This window comes from Seriola lalandi, unplaced genomic scaffold (genome assembly GCF_002814215.2).
Source record: "Seriola lalandi dorsalis isolate HSWRI2012SDOR001 ecotype SW California unplaced genomic scaffold, Sedor1 jcf7180002055008, whole genome shotgun sequence".
NCBI lineage: Eukaryota > Metazoa > Chordata > Actinopteri > Carangiformes > Carangidae > Seriola > Seriola lalandi.
In genome coordinates, this window is record NW_019525551.1 from 353,152 (window position 1) to 373,507 (window position 20,356).

At 43.5% G+C, this 20,356-nt stretch overlaps 3 protein-coding genes across 5 annotated transcripts in view; all 3 read left to right on the forward strand.

Annotated features, from left to right (window-relative positions):
* The window catches only part of cped1 (cadherin-like and PC-esterase domain containing 1), a 20,651-nt gene extending 18,800 nt beyond the window's left edge, over positions 1–1,851 (forward strand). For both annotated transcript variants that reach the window (XM_023397481.2, XM_023397482.2), the window contains exons 20-21: positions 317–463; positions 642–1,851. In XM_023397481.2, the coding sequence (XP_023253249.1) occupies positions 317–463; positions 642–860 (366 nt within the window). In that variant the 3' untranslated portion in view covers positions 861–1,851. The remainder of the gene's footprint in view (positions 1–316; positions 464–641) is intronic.
* An 84-nt stretch (positions 1,852–1,935) lies between these two features.
* Positions 1,936–8,019, forward strand: wnt16 (wingless-type MMTV integration site family, member 16). The gene is made up of 4 exons (XM_023397345.2): positions 1,936–2,631; positions 5,112–5,338; positions 6,597–6,886; positions 7,006–8,019. Exons 1-4 carry the CDS (start codon positions 2,540–2,542, stop codon positions 7,462–7,464), a joined length of 1,068 nt encoding a protein of 355 aa, XP_023253113.1. The 5' UTR covers positions 1,936–2,539; the 3' UTR covers positions 7,465–8,019.
* A 3,196-nt stretch (positions 8,020–11,215) lies between these two features.
* Positions 11,216–20,356, forward strand: part of stab2 (stabilin 2) — a 29,235-nt gene continuing 20,094 nt past the window's right edge. Inside the window, exons 1-20 of one of the 2 annotated variants that reach the window (XM_023397470.2) lie at positions 11,216–11,353; positions 13,000–13,124; positions 13,208–13,323; positions 14,056–14,141; positions 14,277–14,343; positions 14,478–14,573; positions 14,798–14,920; positions 15,004–15,200; positions 15,750–15,877; positions 15,961–16,094; positions 16,454–16,533; positions 16,674–16,823; positions 17,311–17,454; positions 17,701–17,763; positions 17,956–18,072; positions 18,360–18,413; positions 19,031–19,111; positions 19,779–19,931; positions 20,043–20,102; positions 20,193–20,294. In XM_023397470.2, coding sequence (XP_023253238.1) covers positions 11,267–11,353; positions 13,000–13,124; positions 13,208–13,323; positions 14,056–14,141; positions 14,277–14,343; positions 14,478–14,573; positions 14,798–14,920; positions 15,004–15,200; positions 15,750–15,877; positions 15,961–16,094; positions 16,454–16,533; positions 16,674–16,823; positions 17,311–17,454; positions 17,701–17,763; positions 17,956–18,072; positions 18,360–18,413; positions 19,031–19,111; positions 19,779–19,931; positions 20,043–20,102; positions 20,193–20,294 — 2,163 coding nt within the window. In that variant the 5' untranslated portion in view covers positions 11,216–11,266. The remainder of the gene's footprint in view (positions 11,354–12,999; positions 13,125–13,207; positions 13,324–14,055; positions 14,142–14,276; positions 14,344–14,477; positions 14,574–14,797; positions 14,921–15,003; positions 15,201–15,749; positions 15,878–15,960; positions 16,095–16,453; positions 16,534–16,673; positions 16,824–17,310; positions 17,455–17,700; positions 17,764–17,955; positions 18,073–18,359; positions 18,414–19,030; positions 19,112–19,778; positions 19,932–20,042; positions 20,103–20,192; positions 20,295–20,356) is intronic. The other variant, XM_087171512.1, reaches the window with a different exon arrangement.

Sequence of the window (20,356 nt, forward strand, 5' to 3'; positions counted from 1 at the left end):
CCACCCGGCGACAGTCAGAGCAGCCATTTTGTTTTCAGGTTGTCCGTCTGTCTCATTCTCGTTGACATAATCTCTCAGAAACACCTTGAAGGAACTTCTTCAAATTTGGCACAAACATTCACTGGGCCTTAAGGATGAACTTATAAGATTTTGGTGGTCGAAGGTCAAAGGTCAAGGTCACAGTGACCTCACAAGACACTTTGTACTTTTACTTTTTTATGACTGGATAAATAGGGATGTAACCTGGAAACTAGTCTGAGTGGCGGGGGGATACAACCACGGGGAGGTGATTCTAGTTCTTTCATTGATCTTTCAGACTGAAATCCAAGATCTGGACAATGAGAACAACAACATCATCGCCACAGCAAAGCATCATGGGTACGAGGTGATTGACACGTTCAGCATCACGATGGGTCGATACAAAGAATTCCTGCAGGGACGATGTGCCTGTCACTTCCACGAGGTAACGACCGTACTCATCTCTGACACGACTAATGAGCAATTAAAACATGTGACTGAAAACATCTGCTGAGAATCACCTGAACCTGGACCAATCAGAGGAGGCGTTACTTCTTAACAAATACTAAACCAGGTGCAGATATAAAATCGAACTCTGCCGTTTCTTCTTTGTTCCTTCACAGGTGGAGAAGTTCCGGTCCTCCAGGCCTCCAGACGACACCACATCCACCACCAACGAAACCAGATCCACCAGACCTGGACTCAGCAGCCAATCAGCTGTGCAGGACACAAACCAGGAGGCGGGGCCAGCTGACACCTGGATCTATCACGTGAGAGGAGCAGTTAACCAGGTGTACTCTGAGATCCTGTTGAGCCGCCTGTGCTCCAAAACCCGAACCTGAATGTGTGTGTGTGGGGGTGTGTATGTGTGTGTGTCTGTGTGTGTGTGTATGTGTCTGTGGGGGTGTGTATGTGTGTGTGTGTGTGGGGGTGTGGGGGTGTGTATGTGTGTGTGTCTGTGTGTGTGTGGGGGTGTGTATGTGTGTGTGTCTCTGTGTGTGTGGGGGTGTGTATGTGTGTGTGTGTGTGTGTGTGGGGGGGGCGTGTAAGAGGAAGAGGGGGAGTAATAATGAGAAAAGAAAAAGATGAACATTTAAAAACTTCTCTCTTCTGGACGTGAAGGAGGCGTGGTCAACAGTCAATATTTGTTTTCTTTATTTTATTTACAACACAACAACAACAAGTTAGTCGCCGACGTTAGTTAGTGAGCAGCAGGTTGTTTCTAACCACAACCTGCTGCTAGTCAACACAATCAGGTTAGCTTCATATGCACCTAGTTTCTGAAGAGCGCTGGCTAGTTTTACCACAGCAGCCGGGTTCTACTGTGTACTAACTAGTTCTGATGCGTACTAACTAGTTTGTTATGTTTAACTAGTCTCGTGTACACCTGTTGGCTCCTGATGTGCTCATATTAGAAGTGAATATCTGATCATTAATCAAAGATTAATATTATTGATCCGCTCCTGTGTGGACCTCAGACCGGCCTAATCATTAATCAAACAGTAATATTATTGATGAGCTGCCTCTCCTGTGTTTATATACCTCACTGATTCCTGTTCCAGCTTCAACCAAAGACTCTGATGACAAACGTCTTATATTTGATCCTCTCTTATATTTTCTATATTTTTCTACAGATGTTTATTGTTTATTGTTTATCTCTCAACATGTTTACATGATGGAAACTAGAGTCTATGAATATTTATATGAAGGTTATGATTCTCTCATTTATAATCCAACTGTGAAGACGTGGGATCTGTTTTTATTATATCTTTTCTACTTCACCTTTTTAAACTGTAACTTTACGCGTTTTATTAAAGTCATCATAAAACTGAAGGTTTGACTTTTGGGTTTTTTTGATGAATTCTGCGAAGTTTTCAGTTCTCACCAGATCAAAGGACTGTCTCTTCCAGCTGATTGACTTCAGGTCCACATTAATGTCTGATAAGAGACTCTTGAGCTTGGATCCACTGATGTGGCTGAAAGCTCTGGAAAACATTGAAGGGGATTATTCATTGATTCTTCAGTTAAACCTGTCAGACATGTCACATGTCACCCGCCTCCATCCCGCGCGGATCAAACTCAGACTTCGTTCACAGATCACACTCTTTCTCCTGTATCACTCCCTGTCAACACATATTTTAATAATGGCGGATCAGATGTCAGTGTGCTGTCTGTCTCGGATCCATCCGTCCAATTGGAGTCGGGCTGTGACGTCACTGCTGAATATGAATCCTCGGCTGGTCCAATGAGGATCCTCCGGGCCTCGGACTGGTCCAGTCGCTCCTGCTGCTTCTCCCGTAGAATAAAAACGTGTGGAAGCTGAGCGGATTCCTGGAGAGTTTCTAACGGCTCATCAGAGCGGGACAGCGGGGAGTCGGGCCGCCGCCTCACCGCAGGGTCATTAATGGACTGAGACCGGGATTAATGAATGTGCTCTTGGACCGGGTCTTAGTATGAGACAGAGACTCTGATGGACTGATGGACACCCTGCAGCCCTGCGGCTCAGATAGATGAAGAGGACATGGAGACACGGATCTGTGGAGTGCGACACATGTGCACTCTGACTCTGCTGCTGGTGTCCGTGTGTCCGCTGTGCTGCAGAGCCAGCTGGATGTAAGTACGAGCCTCAGATCACAGACCAGACTCCGTTTGACAAACCGTCACTTTAAGCTTTCTGTGCGCGTGTGCTCGGACACTCACCGTTTCAGACACAGTTCAGTACATGATCCGGAGCAACGGCACTCGTCCTTCAATTCGGCCACAAGTATAATCCAACATATTCAATTCATGTAACTTCAGTCGTTTTTTTAATGGATTCATTTATTCTTTGACCACAAAAACAAAAAGAAGCAAGAGATCTGAACACCGTTTAAAATCTGGACTATCTGATAGTCTGTCCGGGACATGGATCCACTTCAGTGGCCGGACGCGCATTGGTTTTACGCATTAGTCTCGTGAGATCCACAAAAACTAAATCCCGTTAACAAAACTCATTTAAAGGTTCCCTGCTCTTCAGCTCCTGCTAACACTAACAGACATTATTCCCCACACATTCTCCCATCGGTGTACAGTATATTCACTAAACTATTAACCAACTATTCCATAGTTCGTCACGGTGGAAGCAGCAGTCTGAACCAAACTGACAGAGTTTCACTCCTCTGATTCTCTGGATGTCGTTGAATCTACAGGTTGTTTGTTCGTGGGATCTGAGCTGGATCCGGTTTTAATTAAACGAACTTCCATTAACAAAACTGAATTTAAAGCGTTTCCGTGTATCTGTTCAATCCCTCAACACTTCAGACATTATCCAGCAAAGCTCCTGTAGAAGTTAAACCCACTCTTCAATTCGGTTCATTTAAACAACTTAGTATTGGTTAGTTCGCAATTACGTAACTACATAAAATGCCTTTGGTATAAGAGGCGGCGGAAGCGAGCGACGAGAATCAAGTGTAGAATCTGGTGTTTTATGGGAAATCCTTTGGTATTTTACAGCTGCGGATAATTTAGTTTTCCGCCCAGTTTTTAATTTGGCCTAAATAAAATGAATAAGAAACAGCAGGGGAAATAAAATCCCAACACTGTTTCTTTTTCAGTTTGTTCTCGGGATATCACATGAAGTGATGAAATGTGCATCGACCTCGCGGACTGAGCAAAACATCATTTAAAAAACTGTAAATTTAACCACATGTCGCTTCAGAGAGGATTCCTAAAGTTTCATAAGTTTATTGTATCCACTCGGTCTGTGATTTAATTAGTATGCTAATGGTGTAATAATAATAATAAATAATGATAATGATAATAATAATTATAAGAAGAAGAAGTAGAAGAAACAATCAAGCGAGAGTGTGATTGTCTAAATAAGAGGCAGTGAACGGGGCGCGGCTCCTCGGCAGCAGCTGGATTTATGATTTATGAACTTCAGTTTGTTCATGTGATCTGAGCTGAAGCGGTTTACACAGTTACCTTTCCAGATCTAATAACACCAGAGTCCCATTACAAATCTGTCCGTTTATCTGCCCGGGAAAAATCCCGCCGCTAACCGCCTGTAATTCACTAAATCATCCGGAGCGACGGACGCCACTCTGTAATGCGGCGCACATGTTCGACCTCGCCCGTCGTTCACTCACTATTTTCCATCAATAACCAGAAACAGAATCAATTCAAAGTCTCAGATTTATGAAACATAAACTGAAGAGATGAAATAATGAGCTCCACTTTTAATGTTCATTAATTAAAGGCCCCGACACACACGTAGCATTTAACCAATTTAATGTAAGACCCGCTAATCTGCTCATACATGTTCCACATAGTAACAACTAGCTGTCAGTGTTTACTGCAGCCCCCCTCATATGATCAGCTTCAACTCTTATTATCCTCAGGTTAAATTTGTAATATCCTCAGGTTTAACTCAGATTATCATCAGGTTTAACTTTTATTATCCTCAGGTTTCATTTATATTAACCTCATGTTTAATTGATATTATCCTCAGGTTTAACTCAGATTATCCTCAGGTTTAATTTATATTAAACTATGGTTTCATTTATATTATTGTCAGGTTTATTTTTTTTATCCTCAGGTTTAATTTGTTATCATCAGGTTTAACTCAGGTGTAACTCAGATTAGTTACCCTTTGAACTCGGATTATCATCAGGTAAAACTCAGGTTTAACTCAGATTATCATCAGGTTTAATTTATATTAACCTATGGTTTAATTTATATTATTGTCAGGTTTATTTGATATTATCCTCAGGTTTAATTTATGTTATCATCAGGTTTAACTCATATTATCATCAGGTTTAACTCAGGTGTAACTCAGATTACTTACCCTTTGAACTCGGATTATCATCAGGTAAAACTCAGGTTTAACTCAAAATATCATCAGGTTTAACACAGATTATCCCTTAACATGGGCCAAACAGACTTTTCATGAAAAAGCGGGAAAGGTTCATTATATTTATACCGGATGTAAAAACTTGGTTTTATTGATTCTAATTTACCTGAAGTGTCGTTGTTTCGGTGTGTTCACTTTCCAACAAGCAAGATTTCCCCGGTGAGGGCGGCACCTGTCAGGTAACGGCCGGTGTTCTCCACAGGTGGTTGGGTGTGACCGCGGAGGGAGTGCCGGAGAAGCTGGGCTGTGCTAACCTCCCCCTGAGCCACAGGCAGCGGGAGCTGTGCCGGAAGAAACCCTTCCTGCTGCCCAGCATCCAGGACGGAGCCCGGCTGGCCATCACTGAGTGTCAGAGTCAGTTCAGACACGAGAGGTGGAACTGCTCCACCACCACCGAGCCGTCCGTGTTCGGGTCCGAGTTAACGAGCGGTGAGGCCGGTTACTACTGGACACAACACTGGGTGATGAAAAGCAGAGACAAGTGCTGTGAAGTTTGTCTTGATGGTGGCGGCAGAGATAAAGACCTGCTGCTGTCGAACTCATTATAACACAATACATGTTTAATGAAGCTAAAACACTTAAATTCACCTCTTAAAACGCCTTAATTAACGACTGACTTTCAGGGTTTTTAATAGTTTCCCCAACTTACACATTAACTGTACATATCCCACAAATCCATGAATGCGGAGTGTAAGGTTTATTCAGGGTTATCTTATTTTCAGCTGCTAATTAATTAACTAATTCTTATTCTCTGGTTTTTCAGCTAGATAATTTAATAATTGATATTTCTGTTCTTAATTTGAACCGTTAAAAGACTTTAAGGTGTGAATTCAGAGGTTAACTAATGGATAAATTAATGGATTAAAATATATTATGGAGGTTTTAATGAGTGATGGATCTCATGTTTCTGTGTATTTAGATCTTTAAAATCTTTCATCCACACAGAAAACTCATTAAAACTAAGGATATGTTTTTTAATAAAGGTCTTTTTTAATTAATGATGAGTTGAGGGATCTCTGGTGTTTTCACAAGTAAAGGTTCGTGTTTGTACACAAAACACATCTCTAAAACACTCTGGTCATTATTAACCTCAATGACACTTTTTTACCTTTTATAATAAAGGATATAATTATAAGAAGCTTTAACCTGACCCTATTGGATCAAACTGACTTACATTAAATTAAAGGATTTACAGCAGCTTTGATTCTACTTTCCCTCTTATATCTTTAGTGGCCACAGTTTCACTTAAATGTGTCAGTAAATGTCAAGACAGGACATGTGATGATACGTATGTTGATTAAATTGAGTGAATCACATGTTTTAAATCAGGATATTAGAGACACGTGAGACGTCATAAATCTATTAGTGATGGAGGACAAACATGAACCTACTTCACTGAGTCTTTATCCTGTTTAAATCCATACAAGTGGTAAAGTGCTGAGAGATATATGAAGCTTTTAAACCGCCAAAATAAAGTGAAAACATCAATTCATTACTGAAGGAAGTTGAAGTGGTGGTTGGAATACACCTGGGAGTTGTTGGTCTTGACTGGGGACTTGATGAACTCTGGACATGCAGGTGTTCAATGTGTACTGAAGTATTTTACCACCTTTACTCTGATCTTTGAGCCTCCTCTTTAATCTGGACTTGATGTCACACTAACCCCGCCCTCCCTCTCGTCCAATAGGAACCAAAGAAACAGCGTTTATCTACGCAGTCATGGCGGCGGGGCTGGTCCACGCCGTCACACGGTCCTGCAGTCAGGGCAACATGACGGAGTGTGGCTGCGACGCTCGGCTGCAGGGCAGCGGCTCGACAGAGGAGGGCTGGCACTGGGGCGGCTGCTCAGACCACATCCAGTACGGGACCTGGTTCAGCCGCAAGTTCATCGACAATAGCGTCAAAAACATGTCGACGAGTAGAGGAGGGTACACACTGGTCACCATGAACCAGCACAACACAGAGGCTGGACGGCAGGTGAGACCGGGGACAGGGGGGCTTTAATTTGGACTGATACCGAGTGCCTGTAGTCTCAGTCCTTCCATTATAATTATATTATAAGCTCTTTAACCTCTGTCATGTTCTGTGTCCTTCAGGCCATTGACAAAACGATGTCCACAGACTGTCGTTGTCACGGCGTTTCTGGTTCCTGCGCGGTGAAGACGTGTTGGAGGACAATGGCGGCGTTCGAGCGTGTGGGCATGTACCTGAAGGAGCGATATGAGCGCAGTGTTCAGGTGTCAGACCGCTCGAGGAAGAAGCCGAGGAGGAAGGACCAGCGTCTCTTCCCTGTCGACAAACACCAGCTCATCTTCTTCAACAAGTCTCCCAACTACTGCCTGGAGGACCGGCGGCGGGGTGTCGCCGGCACCAGAGGACGCCGCTGCAACCGGACGTCTGCCGGGCCGGACGGCTGCAACCTGCTGTGCTGCGGCCGAGGATACAACACACACGTGGTGAGACACGTCCAGCGCTGCGAGTGCAAGTTCGTCTGGTGCTGCTACGTCCAGTGCAGGCGCTGTGAGAGCATGAATGACATGCACACCTGTAAATAAAGGAATCGGCACAAGATCAAGATCACACCTGAGAATCAAGATCTCACCTGAGAACGAAGATCTCATCTGAGGACAAAGATCTCATCTGAGAACAAAGATCACACCTGAGAATCAAGATCTCACCTGAGAACGAAGATCACACCTGAGAATCAAGATCTCATCCGAAACATCTCACCTGTATGAACCACAGATGTTAATGAAAACATCTACCTGTGGAGAGACAAACCCATGAGTCAGCGATGGACAGATTTTACTGGATTTCCCTGTGACCAATCACAAAGCTTTCCACACCTATCACCTGTGCAGCAGAGGACGGGCTGTGATTGGTTGATGTGATGCTGCAGAGGATGACCTCCTGAAATGTTCATTCTCTTTACAGCGCCCACCCCACCTTTCCTTCACCTGTAAACATTGACGGACATAGTGAAGACAGAGTTTGTTTTCTTCTTTTAGTTCTTTAGAAAAACTGAAAAATTAATTTTAAAATGAAATCAAATGTTTTTGTATTTTATTTTTGGCAATAAACATAACTTATGTGTAAATAATGATGTTTAATTTTTGCATATTGGGACGTTACATCCAGATATTCTGAAGTAAACAGAAGTAAAAACTCTTTGTACCAAACATCTTCACAAAGAGCCAATCCACTGATTCAGACAGTTTTGGTCAGAATATTAATTGAAATAAAGATTAATGATAATAAACCCAAACCTGCATGAAACAGATGCTCTGCATAAAACTTAAACATTAAAAACTGTACCACAAGTTATTACAAATAAGTCAGTTAAATCAAACCAATTGTGTAATGAGATCAGATGTCATTTTATTGAAAATTCTGTTCTAAAGTTTTGGCACCAACTCCTAGAAACTTTTAAAAGAAGTAGATTTGTCTGAGAAAGAGTGGAAATAATTGACACCTGTAGTTGCTGTTTATGTTTTGAAGACTTAGTCTCCAACAGTCTGAAGGAGAGGACAGGATGAGGGTGAGGATGAGGAACCTCCTCTCAGAGTCTTCCTCCTGTCGCCTCCTCGTCTGAATAACAGACTGATGTGTGAGAAGTGACGATGCTGCGTCAGATACTTTGAGTGTTTTCACTTATGACAGACTTAAAACCTGACGGAGACGAGAACACGACAAAGCTGCAGTCATTAACTACACTTTAAACATCTCAGTAATAATATGAAGAATATGAAACAACTGAAGATGAACAAAGAAAAGTAAGTAGTGTAAAAATACTATATTTTACTTTTACTTCACCAGTGAAATGTAGGAAAATGTTTCTGACAGTCGCTGAACAGATTATAAAATATGATATTAAATTACTGTCCACTGCCCCCCCCCCCAAAAAAAAGGTCAAATCAAATCAAATCTTTTGATACAATTTCAGACACCCCTAAAGTGGACCGTACCATTTCTTAACCTTGACATTGCCTGAACAGCTAGTTTGCTGAGTCACTCCATCAGTGGCTCCGCCCTCAAGTCCCTACGTCACACAGACACTGTAGGTAAATACAAGCAGAGACAACTATAGAGGATCTTTGATACAAGTAGCAGTAGCTTTAATACACTTTACTTTAGATTGTGTCAAGTATCTATGGATGAATGCTAATTTTAGCTAGTTTCTAATTTAGCCTTAAGTTACAGTTTAGCTAACGTTTTTTAAAAATAATTTTGGGACATTTTGCCTCCACTCTGACAGTCACAGTGAGAGAGACGGGATGTTGTGGAGCAAAGGTCCACGACTAAAGGTCGGACTCGATCCCGGGCCGCTGCGGTAAGGACCGATGCGGGCTCTGAAATCCCGGGTTTCCAAAGACTCGCGCCGCTCCGCGTGTGTTTCTAGCTGCAGCTCGCGCTGTGACGAACACTCGCGCGGCTAATAGGAATGAGCCAGTACACCTGGTCCCGTGGAAACGAAGCTCCTCCCCCGGCTCCTCCCCCCAGGCTGCTCTCTGTACCTGAGGTACCTCTGACACACCCACAGCCTTTTCTTTGCTGCGGCCTTTCTTCTTATTATCAGCGGGAATAATGCTAACGTTTCTTAGCACAGGAAAGATACATCTTTGTTGCTGGTAACAGTAGCCTGTAAACACAGCGCGAGCTTCCTGCTTCACAGTGACGTGTCCCACCAGAAGTTTGGAAAACTTAGTTTAGTTAGTCTGTCACCTTTTTGATATTAGCTTCTATAACAGACTCCATCTTTGTTTTCACTCAGGAGTTTTACCTGTTGGCAAATTGAACAGTATTAACATCCATGTGTGCGAAGGCTCAGTGATTGTATTAGCAGTGGTGGAAGATAATTGAGGTCCTTGTACTTTACTTAGGTATATGCTTTAGTTAAAGAAGAGACTGTAAAGGAGTGTGAGTGTCAGTGACATAAAGAGCTGAAGTGTCAGTGATGTGGTAAAAGGATGAAGTGTATTTATATCCCCCTCTTTCGTTCTTTCGTTCGATTAAGGTTTTTGAGAGTTTTTTTGATCTGGGTCTAAGACCTCAGGATGCTCTGTTGTGTACAGATGTGAAGTCCTCCAGGAAGACTCTGTGATCTGTGATTGTGGTCTGTGTAAAGTACTGATCTGACTCTGCTGCCCCCCGATGGACTGAAGGAGGAAAGACACCAAAGACTACAAACACCAGACTGAAAAGAGGTAAATGTACTGATGATTAAAACAGCAGTTAAAATATTGTTCCTGCAGGTGTCAGCTGAGTCTTAACTCTGTTGTGAGAGAATACGTCACAAGGATAATTATCTTTATTTCTGAGATTTATAAAATGAAAGAAATGACATATTTCTGCTGTGAGCTCATAGAAACCTCACGTTCAGCAGTTTAAACAGACTGTTGACACTAAATAGAATCAGTGAAGGTGTCAGTCTATTATCAAGATGTTCAACAGCATCACATCTGCTCTCTGATCATCTGTTTGTCTCAGACTGTAGACATTTAAAGAAAGATTGTTCTTCAGGAGAACATGTGATTTATGACGAGGTTAGAACAAAAAACAAAGACGACTCCCGTTCACACTGACAGTCAGCAGAAAGTGGTTTGTTTTAGTGTGTGTGTGTGTGTGTGTGTGTGTGTGTGTGTGTGTGTGTGTCTTATCAGCAGTGTGTGATGACAGAGCAGAAAGTTTCAGGAAAGAGAAAAGAGCAACAGATTCTCATTTACAGTCCAGGATTTCCTGCTATTCACTGCACACACACACACACACACACACACACACACACACACACACACACACACACACACATTAGTTAACTGTAGTATGAGCTTTCAGCCTCCATCTGTCTGTTCAGGATTAAGTAAGAGTTCATTTAAAAACCAGTTTAAATTGAGAGTCCAACCATATGTGTTGAATTTAACTGAATGTCACTCCAGACTGAAGCTGCCTGAGTTTAGTTTTTTATGTTGTTGCAGGTCTGGTCTCTGCAGGTCCGGACTCTGCAGGTCCGGTCTCTGCAGGTCCGGACTCTGCAGGTCCGGTCTCTGCAGGTCCGGACTCTGCAGGTCCGGTCTCTGCAGGTCCGGACTCTGCAGGTCCGGACTCTGCAGGTCCGGTCTCTGCTACAGGACTGTGATAATATGACACAGTTTTATTTATAAAACAACGTTTCAACACAGCTCGTCTGTGGTTAAATAAAGTTTTATCAAAGTTCTGTCAGTAAAAAAACACCTGAGTCAGCAGTTCTCTTTGAGTGGGATTTACAGGAAACACATAGAGGAGGGGGGGAGGAGACACTGAAAAGAGTCTGACAGGGAGAGACCAGGACAGACCAGACCAGGACAGACCAGGACAGGAGACATGGAGGTCTGTCAGAGGTTGAAGCTGCTGGTTGTCTCTCTGATGACGACGACCATGATGATGATGATGACTTCAGCTGCATCACAGGTAACGTCATCATTCATTAATTCATTCATTCATTCATTCAGAGATATTTCATCCTGTGGACTCTGAGAACCAAACTGATTCATTTCAAACCTTTAAAACCAACTTTGAATCCTGAACCCGAATCTAAGAGCTCAGACTTCAGACTGCTGATCTGATCTGATCTAAACTGATCTGATTTGAACTTATCTGATCTGAAGTGATCTGATGTCCATCATGTGAGAGCAGGGAAAACTGAGGAACCATGTAAACATGGGTCAGATCAGTAACTTTAGTTTGACAGAAGAAGAAATTGATCTGTGAAATAAAAGTTTAACTTCATCTGTTAATGTCACAAACATGAATAAATTAATTTTATGACTTCATGATCCATTCGTCAGAATTCTGTCAGACTCGGTTACAAACACAAATAATGAATCAAGTCAAAATAGTTAATTTAGAACAGTGAAGTAAATTAAATTATAAACATCCAACAAGAGGAAAAAGAAAATACAAAAATTTCAATAAGTAAATACCTAATATATGAAATATCCCACAGAGCAACAAAACCAATCCAGATTACTGAAACAAAAATATAGTGGGGGTGAACCTGTCTGATACTCAAACCCTTTATAAAAAAAGGCTGGAAAAGAAAAAAAGACATGAACCAAATGATAACGTCCAGGTGCTTCATACCTAATACATCTTTCCCATATGTTCATGAATTTGTCCTGTTGCAACCTGATATAAAAATAAAATCAAATGACTGAAGATGTTTCCTTCACTGATCAGCTGTGACAGAAGTCTGACACAAGTCAGTGATAAAAAGGACGAAAATAAGATTCTGGACCTTCATGTTCATGTTTTCATCGTCTCCAAAGTTTCAGATAAAATCAGCTTTTTGTTATTTTCTGTTTTTTCATCTTTAATTGCTTCAGAAAAAAAAAAATTTCCTCAGTTTTGTTGATGATTGGAAACTTTTCCAGGCCACCGTGCCGCCTGGAAACCCTCAGTAAAGTATTCCAGGTCTTTCCAGGACCTGTGTTAGTGTTTCTGAGGGTTTCCTGGGCGGGTCAGATACAGCTGATAACCATTATTACAGTCATTTCCTGTTTACACTCACACAGGCTTTATGATGTGTGAAGGTTTGGATTTCTGGGCCTGGAGAGTCTGGAGATGTTTCCCAGGCTGTTTCTCTCTGATCTGATTTTCTTACAGTCCGTTCATGTGTTCATCATTTATTCTGCACTAACATGTGAGTCTGTTGGCGTGGTGACAGACTCACACCTGAGGTCTCAGGCTGTGTTCACACCACTTCAATTTCCTTTAAGAATGGCGTTTTAAATCAAAAATGATCTCTGTCCAGACTGTCCATCACACCTGAAAACACATGACCATTTATCTACACTGAGCATGTGCAAGCCGGTGTAAACAGGAAGTAGATTGTCTCCTCTGCAGTTGGTTAGTTAGTGGTTAGTCTCAGTCTCTTTTCTGTACAAAATAAAACACAACCCCAGAGTTTCCAAAACTCCGGAATCGTGTGGACGAAGGAGAAAATGTAGAGAAGAGATGAGTTTTGAAATTAAAATGTAGTAGTGTGGACGTAGCATCGGTTCATTTCAGTATGTCGGACTGGGTTCAGACTCATGTTGCGTTTGTGTGTTTTTCAGAACTTCTGCTCTAACTCCACGGTGCTGAGGACTCGGACGGCCTGTAGCTCCTGCAGCATCATCCTGTTGGTGCAATGTCCCTTAGGATACAAACATACACCAGGGGCCACCACTCAGGCCTGCAAGTGAGTGTTAACCCCCGCCACCAGAGTCCAGCTGTCTGTGTGTCCACCACCCTGTATGGACAGTGTGTGTGTTGTGTTGTCAGGTATCACATTAGGACCCCCAGTCTGAAGTTAGCCATCGACGGCTGCTCCTCCGAGTGCTACAGAGAGGTGGAGGTGAAGAGCTGCTGTCCAGGATACTGGGGTCCAGACTGTGCCGGTGAGGACTCACTCATGTTCATGTCACTGCAACATGAAGGTCGTCCTCAGGTCGTCCTCAGGTCGTCCTCAGGTCGTCCTCAAGTCGTCCTCAGGTAGAAAGCAGGTTAGATTTTCTCACTGAGCTGCTGAGTTTATAATTCAGTTAAACTCTGTGAACTTTGACCCAGAATGAGTGAAGACAGTCATCATGGCAACAGCTGGAACAACAGCAGCAGTGCAGGGCCTCTGTTCTAATAACAACTGATGATGATACTACTGTACCTTCACATATTAAAGCCTTCCTGCAGCCGGTGTTACCATTTACATCATTAGCTTACTGCTAATGCTAACGCTACATTTCCTGCTGCTGCTGCTGCTGCTTCACATGTAAACAGCTTCACCAGGCTTTTAGCTCAGTCCTGCAGGATGCAGATCGTCCTGCAGGGACCAGGACTTCCTTCCTCTCAGTCAGCAGGACACAAATGTGCTGACAGTCACACTGACACTGACTTCAGACCACCAACACACAAACACACATGTCCACAGGTGGTCCAAGTCCAGTACTGTCTCTGATGAACTGTGAGTCTGAAGTCTTTGTTGTCTGAGAGGAGAAGTGAGAGTGAAGGAAACAGAGAGACAACATGCAGAGATAAGAGAGGGACAGAGACTTGAGAGAGGGATGAGAGCAGGAAGGATGGAGGGAGCTGTAGTTTCCTCTGCTGACTGTTTCCTGTGCTGCTGTTTGTTTCAGAGTGTCCGGACCAGCCTCACAGACCCTGTAGCAGGAGAGGAGTCTGCTCTGATGGACTGGGAGGAAACGGGACCTGCAGCTGTCAGGTAACACACCTGGATATACAAATATACACACATATAAATGTTTATACATACATATAAATATATATATGTTTATGTTTATAGCCTATGTATACACTATACTGTGTGTGTGTGTGTGTGTGTGTGTATTGGATTTAGGTGGGTTTTGCAGGAACTGCATGTGAGGACTGTGCACCTGGTCGATATGGTCCCACCTGCAGCTCAGGTAACTTCAAACTAACTGTTAATAACATCAGTCGTCACATTTCACACACAAATATTCACCTTTATCTATTTTGTTTGTTTGTTTGTTTGTTTATTTGTTTGTGTATGTGTGTGTGTCCCACACACCTGGTCCAGTGTGTACCTGTGTCCATGGTCTGTGTGACCCTGGACTGACAGGTGATGGAAGATGCACCTGTTTCTCTGGATACAAAGGTCCAAACTGTGACCAAGGTCAGTCTGATCAGTGATGTCTGATGTTCTGATAATCAATCAATTAATCAATCAATAATCATTTCACTGTGTCATCATCAGATAAATATATTATAAATACGTACACAGTTACCTGTGCTGTTGTTGTTACCTGTACCAGTTCTATTTCTACTACCTGTTCTCTGTTGTCCTCTCACCTGTTACTGTTACCTATGTGTGTGTTACCTGTTACGTGTGTGTTACAGAGTCACCTGAGTGTGCTGCCCTCAGCTGTCAGCAGAACTCTCGGTGTATGGAGGAGGCTCTGACGGGACAGCTGGTGTGTCAGTGTTTACCTGGTTACCAGAAGTCAGGAGATCAGTGTTTATGTAAGTTTCCCTAGAAACAGGCACCACCTGTATTTAGTTCTGATCACTGATTGGTTCATTTGCCAAACCGTCTGTCTCCTCAGCCATAAACCCGTGTCTCAGGCTGTCCTGTCATGTCCACGCCGCCTGTGTCCACACGGGTCCAAACCAGCACCTGTGTGCCTGTCATGAGGGTTACACCGGGGACGGGCGTGTCTGCATGGCCATCGATCCATGTCAGACCCAACAAGGAGGCTGCTCCGCCAAGTCCACCAGATGTCTCTATGACGGACCGGGAAAGGTCAGGATCAGGGACCAGATCAGGATCAGGGACCAGATCAGGATCAGGGACAAGATCAAGATCAGGAATAACATCATGAACTGGAACAAGATCAGGAAAAAGATCAGGAACTGGAACAAGATCAGGAAAAAGATCAGGAACAGGAACAAAATCAGACAGGAACAAGATCAGGAATAACATCATTAACAGGATCAAGATCAAGAACAAGATCAGGAATAAGATGAAGATCAAGATCGGGAACAGGATCAGGAACAGGAACAAGATCAGGAATAACATCAGGAACAAGATTAGGATCAATATCAGGAACAAGATCAGGAACAGGATCAAGATCAGGAACAAGATCAGGAATAAGATCAGGAAAAACATCAGGATCAGGATCTGCTAATAAATCATATCCGTTGAATTAATTCTTCATATAGATCAAAATAATTGAACCTTAAAATCGAATTATAAATAGAATCAATAAATCAGGATCAGGAACAAGATCAGGATCAGGATCTGGGGGGACCAGCTCATGAGTGTAACCCTGTGTGTCTCTGCTGTCTTCAGTCCCACTGTGAGTGTCTTCCTGGTTTTGAGAACCTGTCTAACGGCGGCTGCAGCATGAGGGACTCGTGTAGACCTGATTCCTGCCACAAGAACGCCAACTGTACCACCGTGGCTCCAGGACGAGTCCAGTCAGTCTCTACTCTGTTTCCACCTCTCAATCAACATGTGTCACAGTGCTGAAGAGGTGTGTCACCTGTGCTCTGTCCCTCAGGTGTACCTGCCTCCAGGGTTACCTCGGTAACGGTAAATTTTGTTACGGAAACATCATGCAGCGTCTGAACGAGCTGAACACAGAACCTGGAGGACTGTGGAGCGGTCAGCTGAGCAACGCCCTCTCCCTGTTCGGTACGACTTTCATTATAGATTATGTATGGATTATATATAAAAATACATTATATGTATATTATATATATATATATATATATATATATATATATATATATATGTATATATATATTGACTCTTTATACCAGGTAACATGACTTCCTCCTCTGCTGTCATAACAACAATGAAACCTAACTATGAGCTGCTGCTCAGACGATGACTCATGACAACAGTTGCCAAGTAGTCATGACAACGAGAAGAAGCTGGACTCTCAGGTGATGTGGTTTCTGTCTGAGTCCAGATCCTGCTGACGTTTCAGTCACCACGACACGAGAACTGAGCAGTTCATGTCGATAAAGAACGTTCTGTGTCTGTTTCAGGTTCTCTGTCGTGGCCTCTGCAGAATCTGGGTCCTTTCACTGTCTTCGTCCCGATCAATAAAGGCTTCAGAGGAATTTTGGTGAGAATCACATCAGATAAACTGATAGATCATTTTTCAAAGTCTCTTTTTTCAGAGACAAAAACCTCCACAACGTCAAACACAGCATGAAAGTTTAATGGATCATATCAGTTTATGTCTGTTTCCTGTTTGTTGACCAGGTGAGGACTCTGACCGCAGACCAGTCCAAAGCTAAATACCTGTGTAAGATGCACCTGGTTGCCGGGACGATGCCCTTTGACTCTCTGAAGAAAAGTGACGTGTTTTACACCCTGACTGGAAAATCAGCTGAGACGGACACAACCGAGGGGGTGAGACAGGGAGGGGCCTCAGTGAGGAAGATCAGATCATTTCAGTTCAGCTTCAGGTTTAAAACTCAGGATTCACTGAGTAGTGAAATTTCACCTTCAGCCAACTTTGACACACAGGGAGACGCAGACCTCATGTTTATTAATGAGTCAGTTTAATTAGTTCTTTCATTTGTGTGTCGCTCAAATCACAAACACAAAGGTCAGTGTTCAGTCACAGTCTCTCACACACACACTCACACACACACACACACACACACACACACGTGCTGACTGTGCAGGAAGTGTGAGTGGAAACACTGAGTCCACTTCAGACCATGATCCTCTTATGAACCTTCCTCTCTGATGCAGCGTCGATCACATGACACAAATTACAGTGACAGCAGCTCGTGTGCGTCACATGGCCATCAACAGGTTACACTTCACATGTCGTCAGACAGTTATACACCAACAACACATGAGCTCCAGCTCTCTCTCATCTCTCCTTCAGGACGCTCAGACTAAAATCCGTATCCATGGCAGCAGGAAGAAAGGAGTGATTGTCCAATCAGATGTTGTGGCGTCCAATGGGATGATCCACCTCATTAATAAGCTGATGGACAGTGTCTCTCCCACCGTGGAGAGTGATACTGAGGTACAGGAAAAACATGAATTAATTTATTCACTCATTCATTCATTCTTTTATTCATTCATTATTGTATTAAATTATTCATTCATTCATTCATTCATTCATTTGCTCACTCATTCATTCATTCTTTAATTCATTCATTATTGTATTTATTAATTAATTCTTTCATTCACTCATTCACTCATTCATTCATTATTGTATTTATTCATTCATTCAATCATTCACTCGTTTATCATGTCTTTTTTTCCTCAGGAGAACCTGATGAAGATCGTTTCTGACTATGGAAAGTTTGACAAGTTCAAGTCTTTATTAGAGGTGAGCAGGTTCCTGCAGCGTCGTGGACCTGGTCTGCACCAGGAGTCCTGACACCTGTAGACACCTGTAGATTAATGACACCTGAACCGGTGCTGAGTCACATCCTGTGTCTCCATCAGTGTGTTCAACATCCTGATCATGTTCCTGCTCTTCAGAGGATGAACCTCTCAGACCTGTTCCCTCTCTCCTCAGAAAACTGATCTGGCTTCAGTCTTGGATCTTCCCGGACCCATCACCGTCTTCGCTCCAACCAGTTCGGCCTTCGACGCCATGACTGCAGGACACCTGACTTTCCTCAGCAGCGCTCAGGTGAGACACACACCTGAAACAGTAGTGAGGACCTGAAACAACCAATAAGATCACATGAACGTCTGAATTAAAACAGTTTAACTCAAAAACTTTAACCATCAATAATAATGTCAGGAAGTAAAACCTCAAACAACACGAGACCTGAACCTAAAAGGAGGATATTCATCGGCTACAGAAGAAACTTGACGAGTTTTTACTCATGAAAACAAAAGAATTCAGAGCTGATTTTCTTACTGTTTAAATTCCTGAATCATTTAAACTAATTAAATTAAATGTTGAACCCTCAGGGTCACAATAAGTTGCTGGAGCTTCTGAGGAACCACATCGTCCCGTCCACTGCGGTGAGTACACCTGTATCACAGCTGTAGTTCACCTGTATGACACCTGTAGTTCACCTGTAGTTCACCTGTATCACACCTGTATCACACCTGTAGTACACCTGTATCACACCTGTAGTTCACCTGTACCAAACCTGTAGATCACCTGTATCACACCTGTAGTACACCTGTATCACACCTGTAGTTCACCTGTATGACACATGTAGTTCACCTGTAGTTCACCTGTATCACACCTGTATCGCACCTGTAGTACACCTTTATCACACCTGTAGTTCACCTGTACCAAACCTGTAGATCACCTGTATCACACCTGTAGTACACCTGTAGTACAACTGTATCACACCTGTAGTACACCTTTATCACACCTGTAGTTCACCTGTACCAAACCTGTAGATCACCTGTATCACACCTGTAGTACACCTGTAGTACAACTGTATCACACCTGTAGTACACCTTTATCACACCTGTAGTTCACCTGTACCAAACCTGTAGATCACCTGTATCACACCTGTAGTACACCTGTAGTACACCTGTATCACACCTGTAGTTCACCTGTCAGTTGACTCAAGAGTTTAACATGTTCACTGGTCTCTGATGATGAGTCTCTGTCCTGGTTGTAGCTGGAGGTCTACAACGCTGTATCCAGTCCCAGGATCGTGACGATGGCCAATCAGGTTCTGACGATGAATGTGACAGAGAGTGTAAGTGTGGGTCTCAGGTCTCTGTGGGTCTCTGTGGGTCTCTGTGGGTCTCTGTTGGTCTCAGGTCTCTGTGGGTCTCATGTCTCTGTGGGTCTCATGTCTCTGTGGGTCTCAGGTCTCTGTGGGTCTCATGTCTCTGTGGGTCTCATGTCTCTGTGGGTCTCTGTGGGTCTCAGGTCTCTGTTGGTCTCTGTGGGTCTCAGGTCTCTGTGGGTCTCATGTCTCTGTGGGTCTCTGTGGGTCTCTGTTGGTCTCAGGTCTCTGTGGGTCTCATGTCTCTGTGGGTCTCTGTGGGTCTCAGGTCTCTGTGGGTCTCTGTGGGTCTCTGTTGGTCTCAGGTCTCTGTGGGTCTCATGTCTCTGTGGGTCTCTGTGGGTCTCAGGTCTCTGTGGGTCTCAGGTCTCTGTGGGTCTCAGGTCTCTGTGGGTCTCAGGTCTCTGTGGGTCTCAGGTCTCTGTGGGTCTCATGTCTCTGTGGGTCTCATGTCTCTGTGGGTCTCTGTGGGTCTCAGGTCTCTGTTGGTCTTTGTGGGTCTCAGGTCTCTGGTCTCTGTCAGGCAGAACCTTTTTAATAATATTAACTTTACTTCCTCCATACAGACATTGGGTCTGTATCTGGTGCTGCGTTCAGGGTTGTCTGGAGTTTTGACTGTTGTTCTGTGTCCCAGGGTCAGATCCTGGTCAACGGAGCCGCTGTGCTGGAGGCGGCTGTGGAGGCTAAAAACGGACGTCTGTATGTGATGGATGGAGTTCTGATTCCGCCCTCCATTGAACCTGTGCTGCCCCACAGGTGTGACATCAGCAAGACCAAGACCATCAGGGTGAGACTCAAATGCCGCCATGTTCTTTTCTAAGGGTTCAAGTCCTGAAGACACACACCAACACACACAGGTTCTACTGAGACAAGACGTTTGAGGATCTTTGTTTTCCAGGGCGACTGTGTCTCCTGCTCTAAAGTGAAACTGTCTCAGTGCTCGTCTGGACTCTACACGGTGAGACGTCTCACTCTGCTCAGTTTTCCAGGGTTTTTATTGTGTGACTGAGAGAAGTGTGTCTCAGTGTGTGATCCTCTCTCTGATCAGGGCGCCTCCATATTCGGATGTGTTTACACTTTCTCCATTGGCAGTCCAGCTGTCAGTATCCCGGCGACTGGCTGCTCGCCGCTCTGCAACGTGACCATAACAGTACGTCAACACCTGTTCAGATTAGGTCCATTTAAAATCTGTTCTGGACATTTTGGTCATAT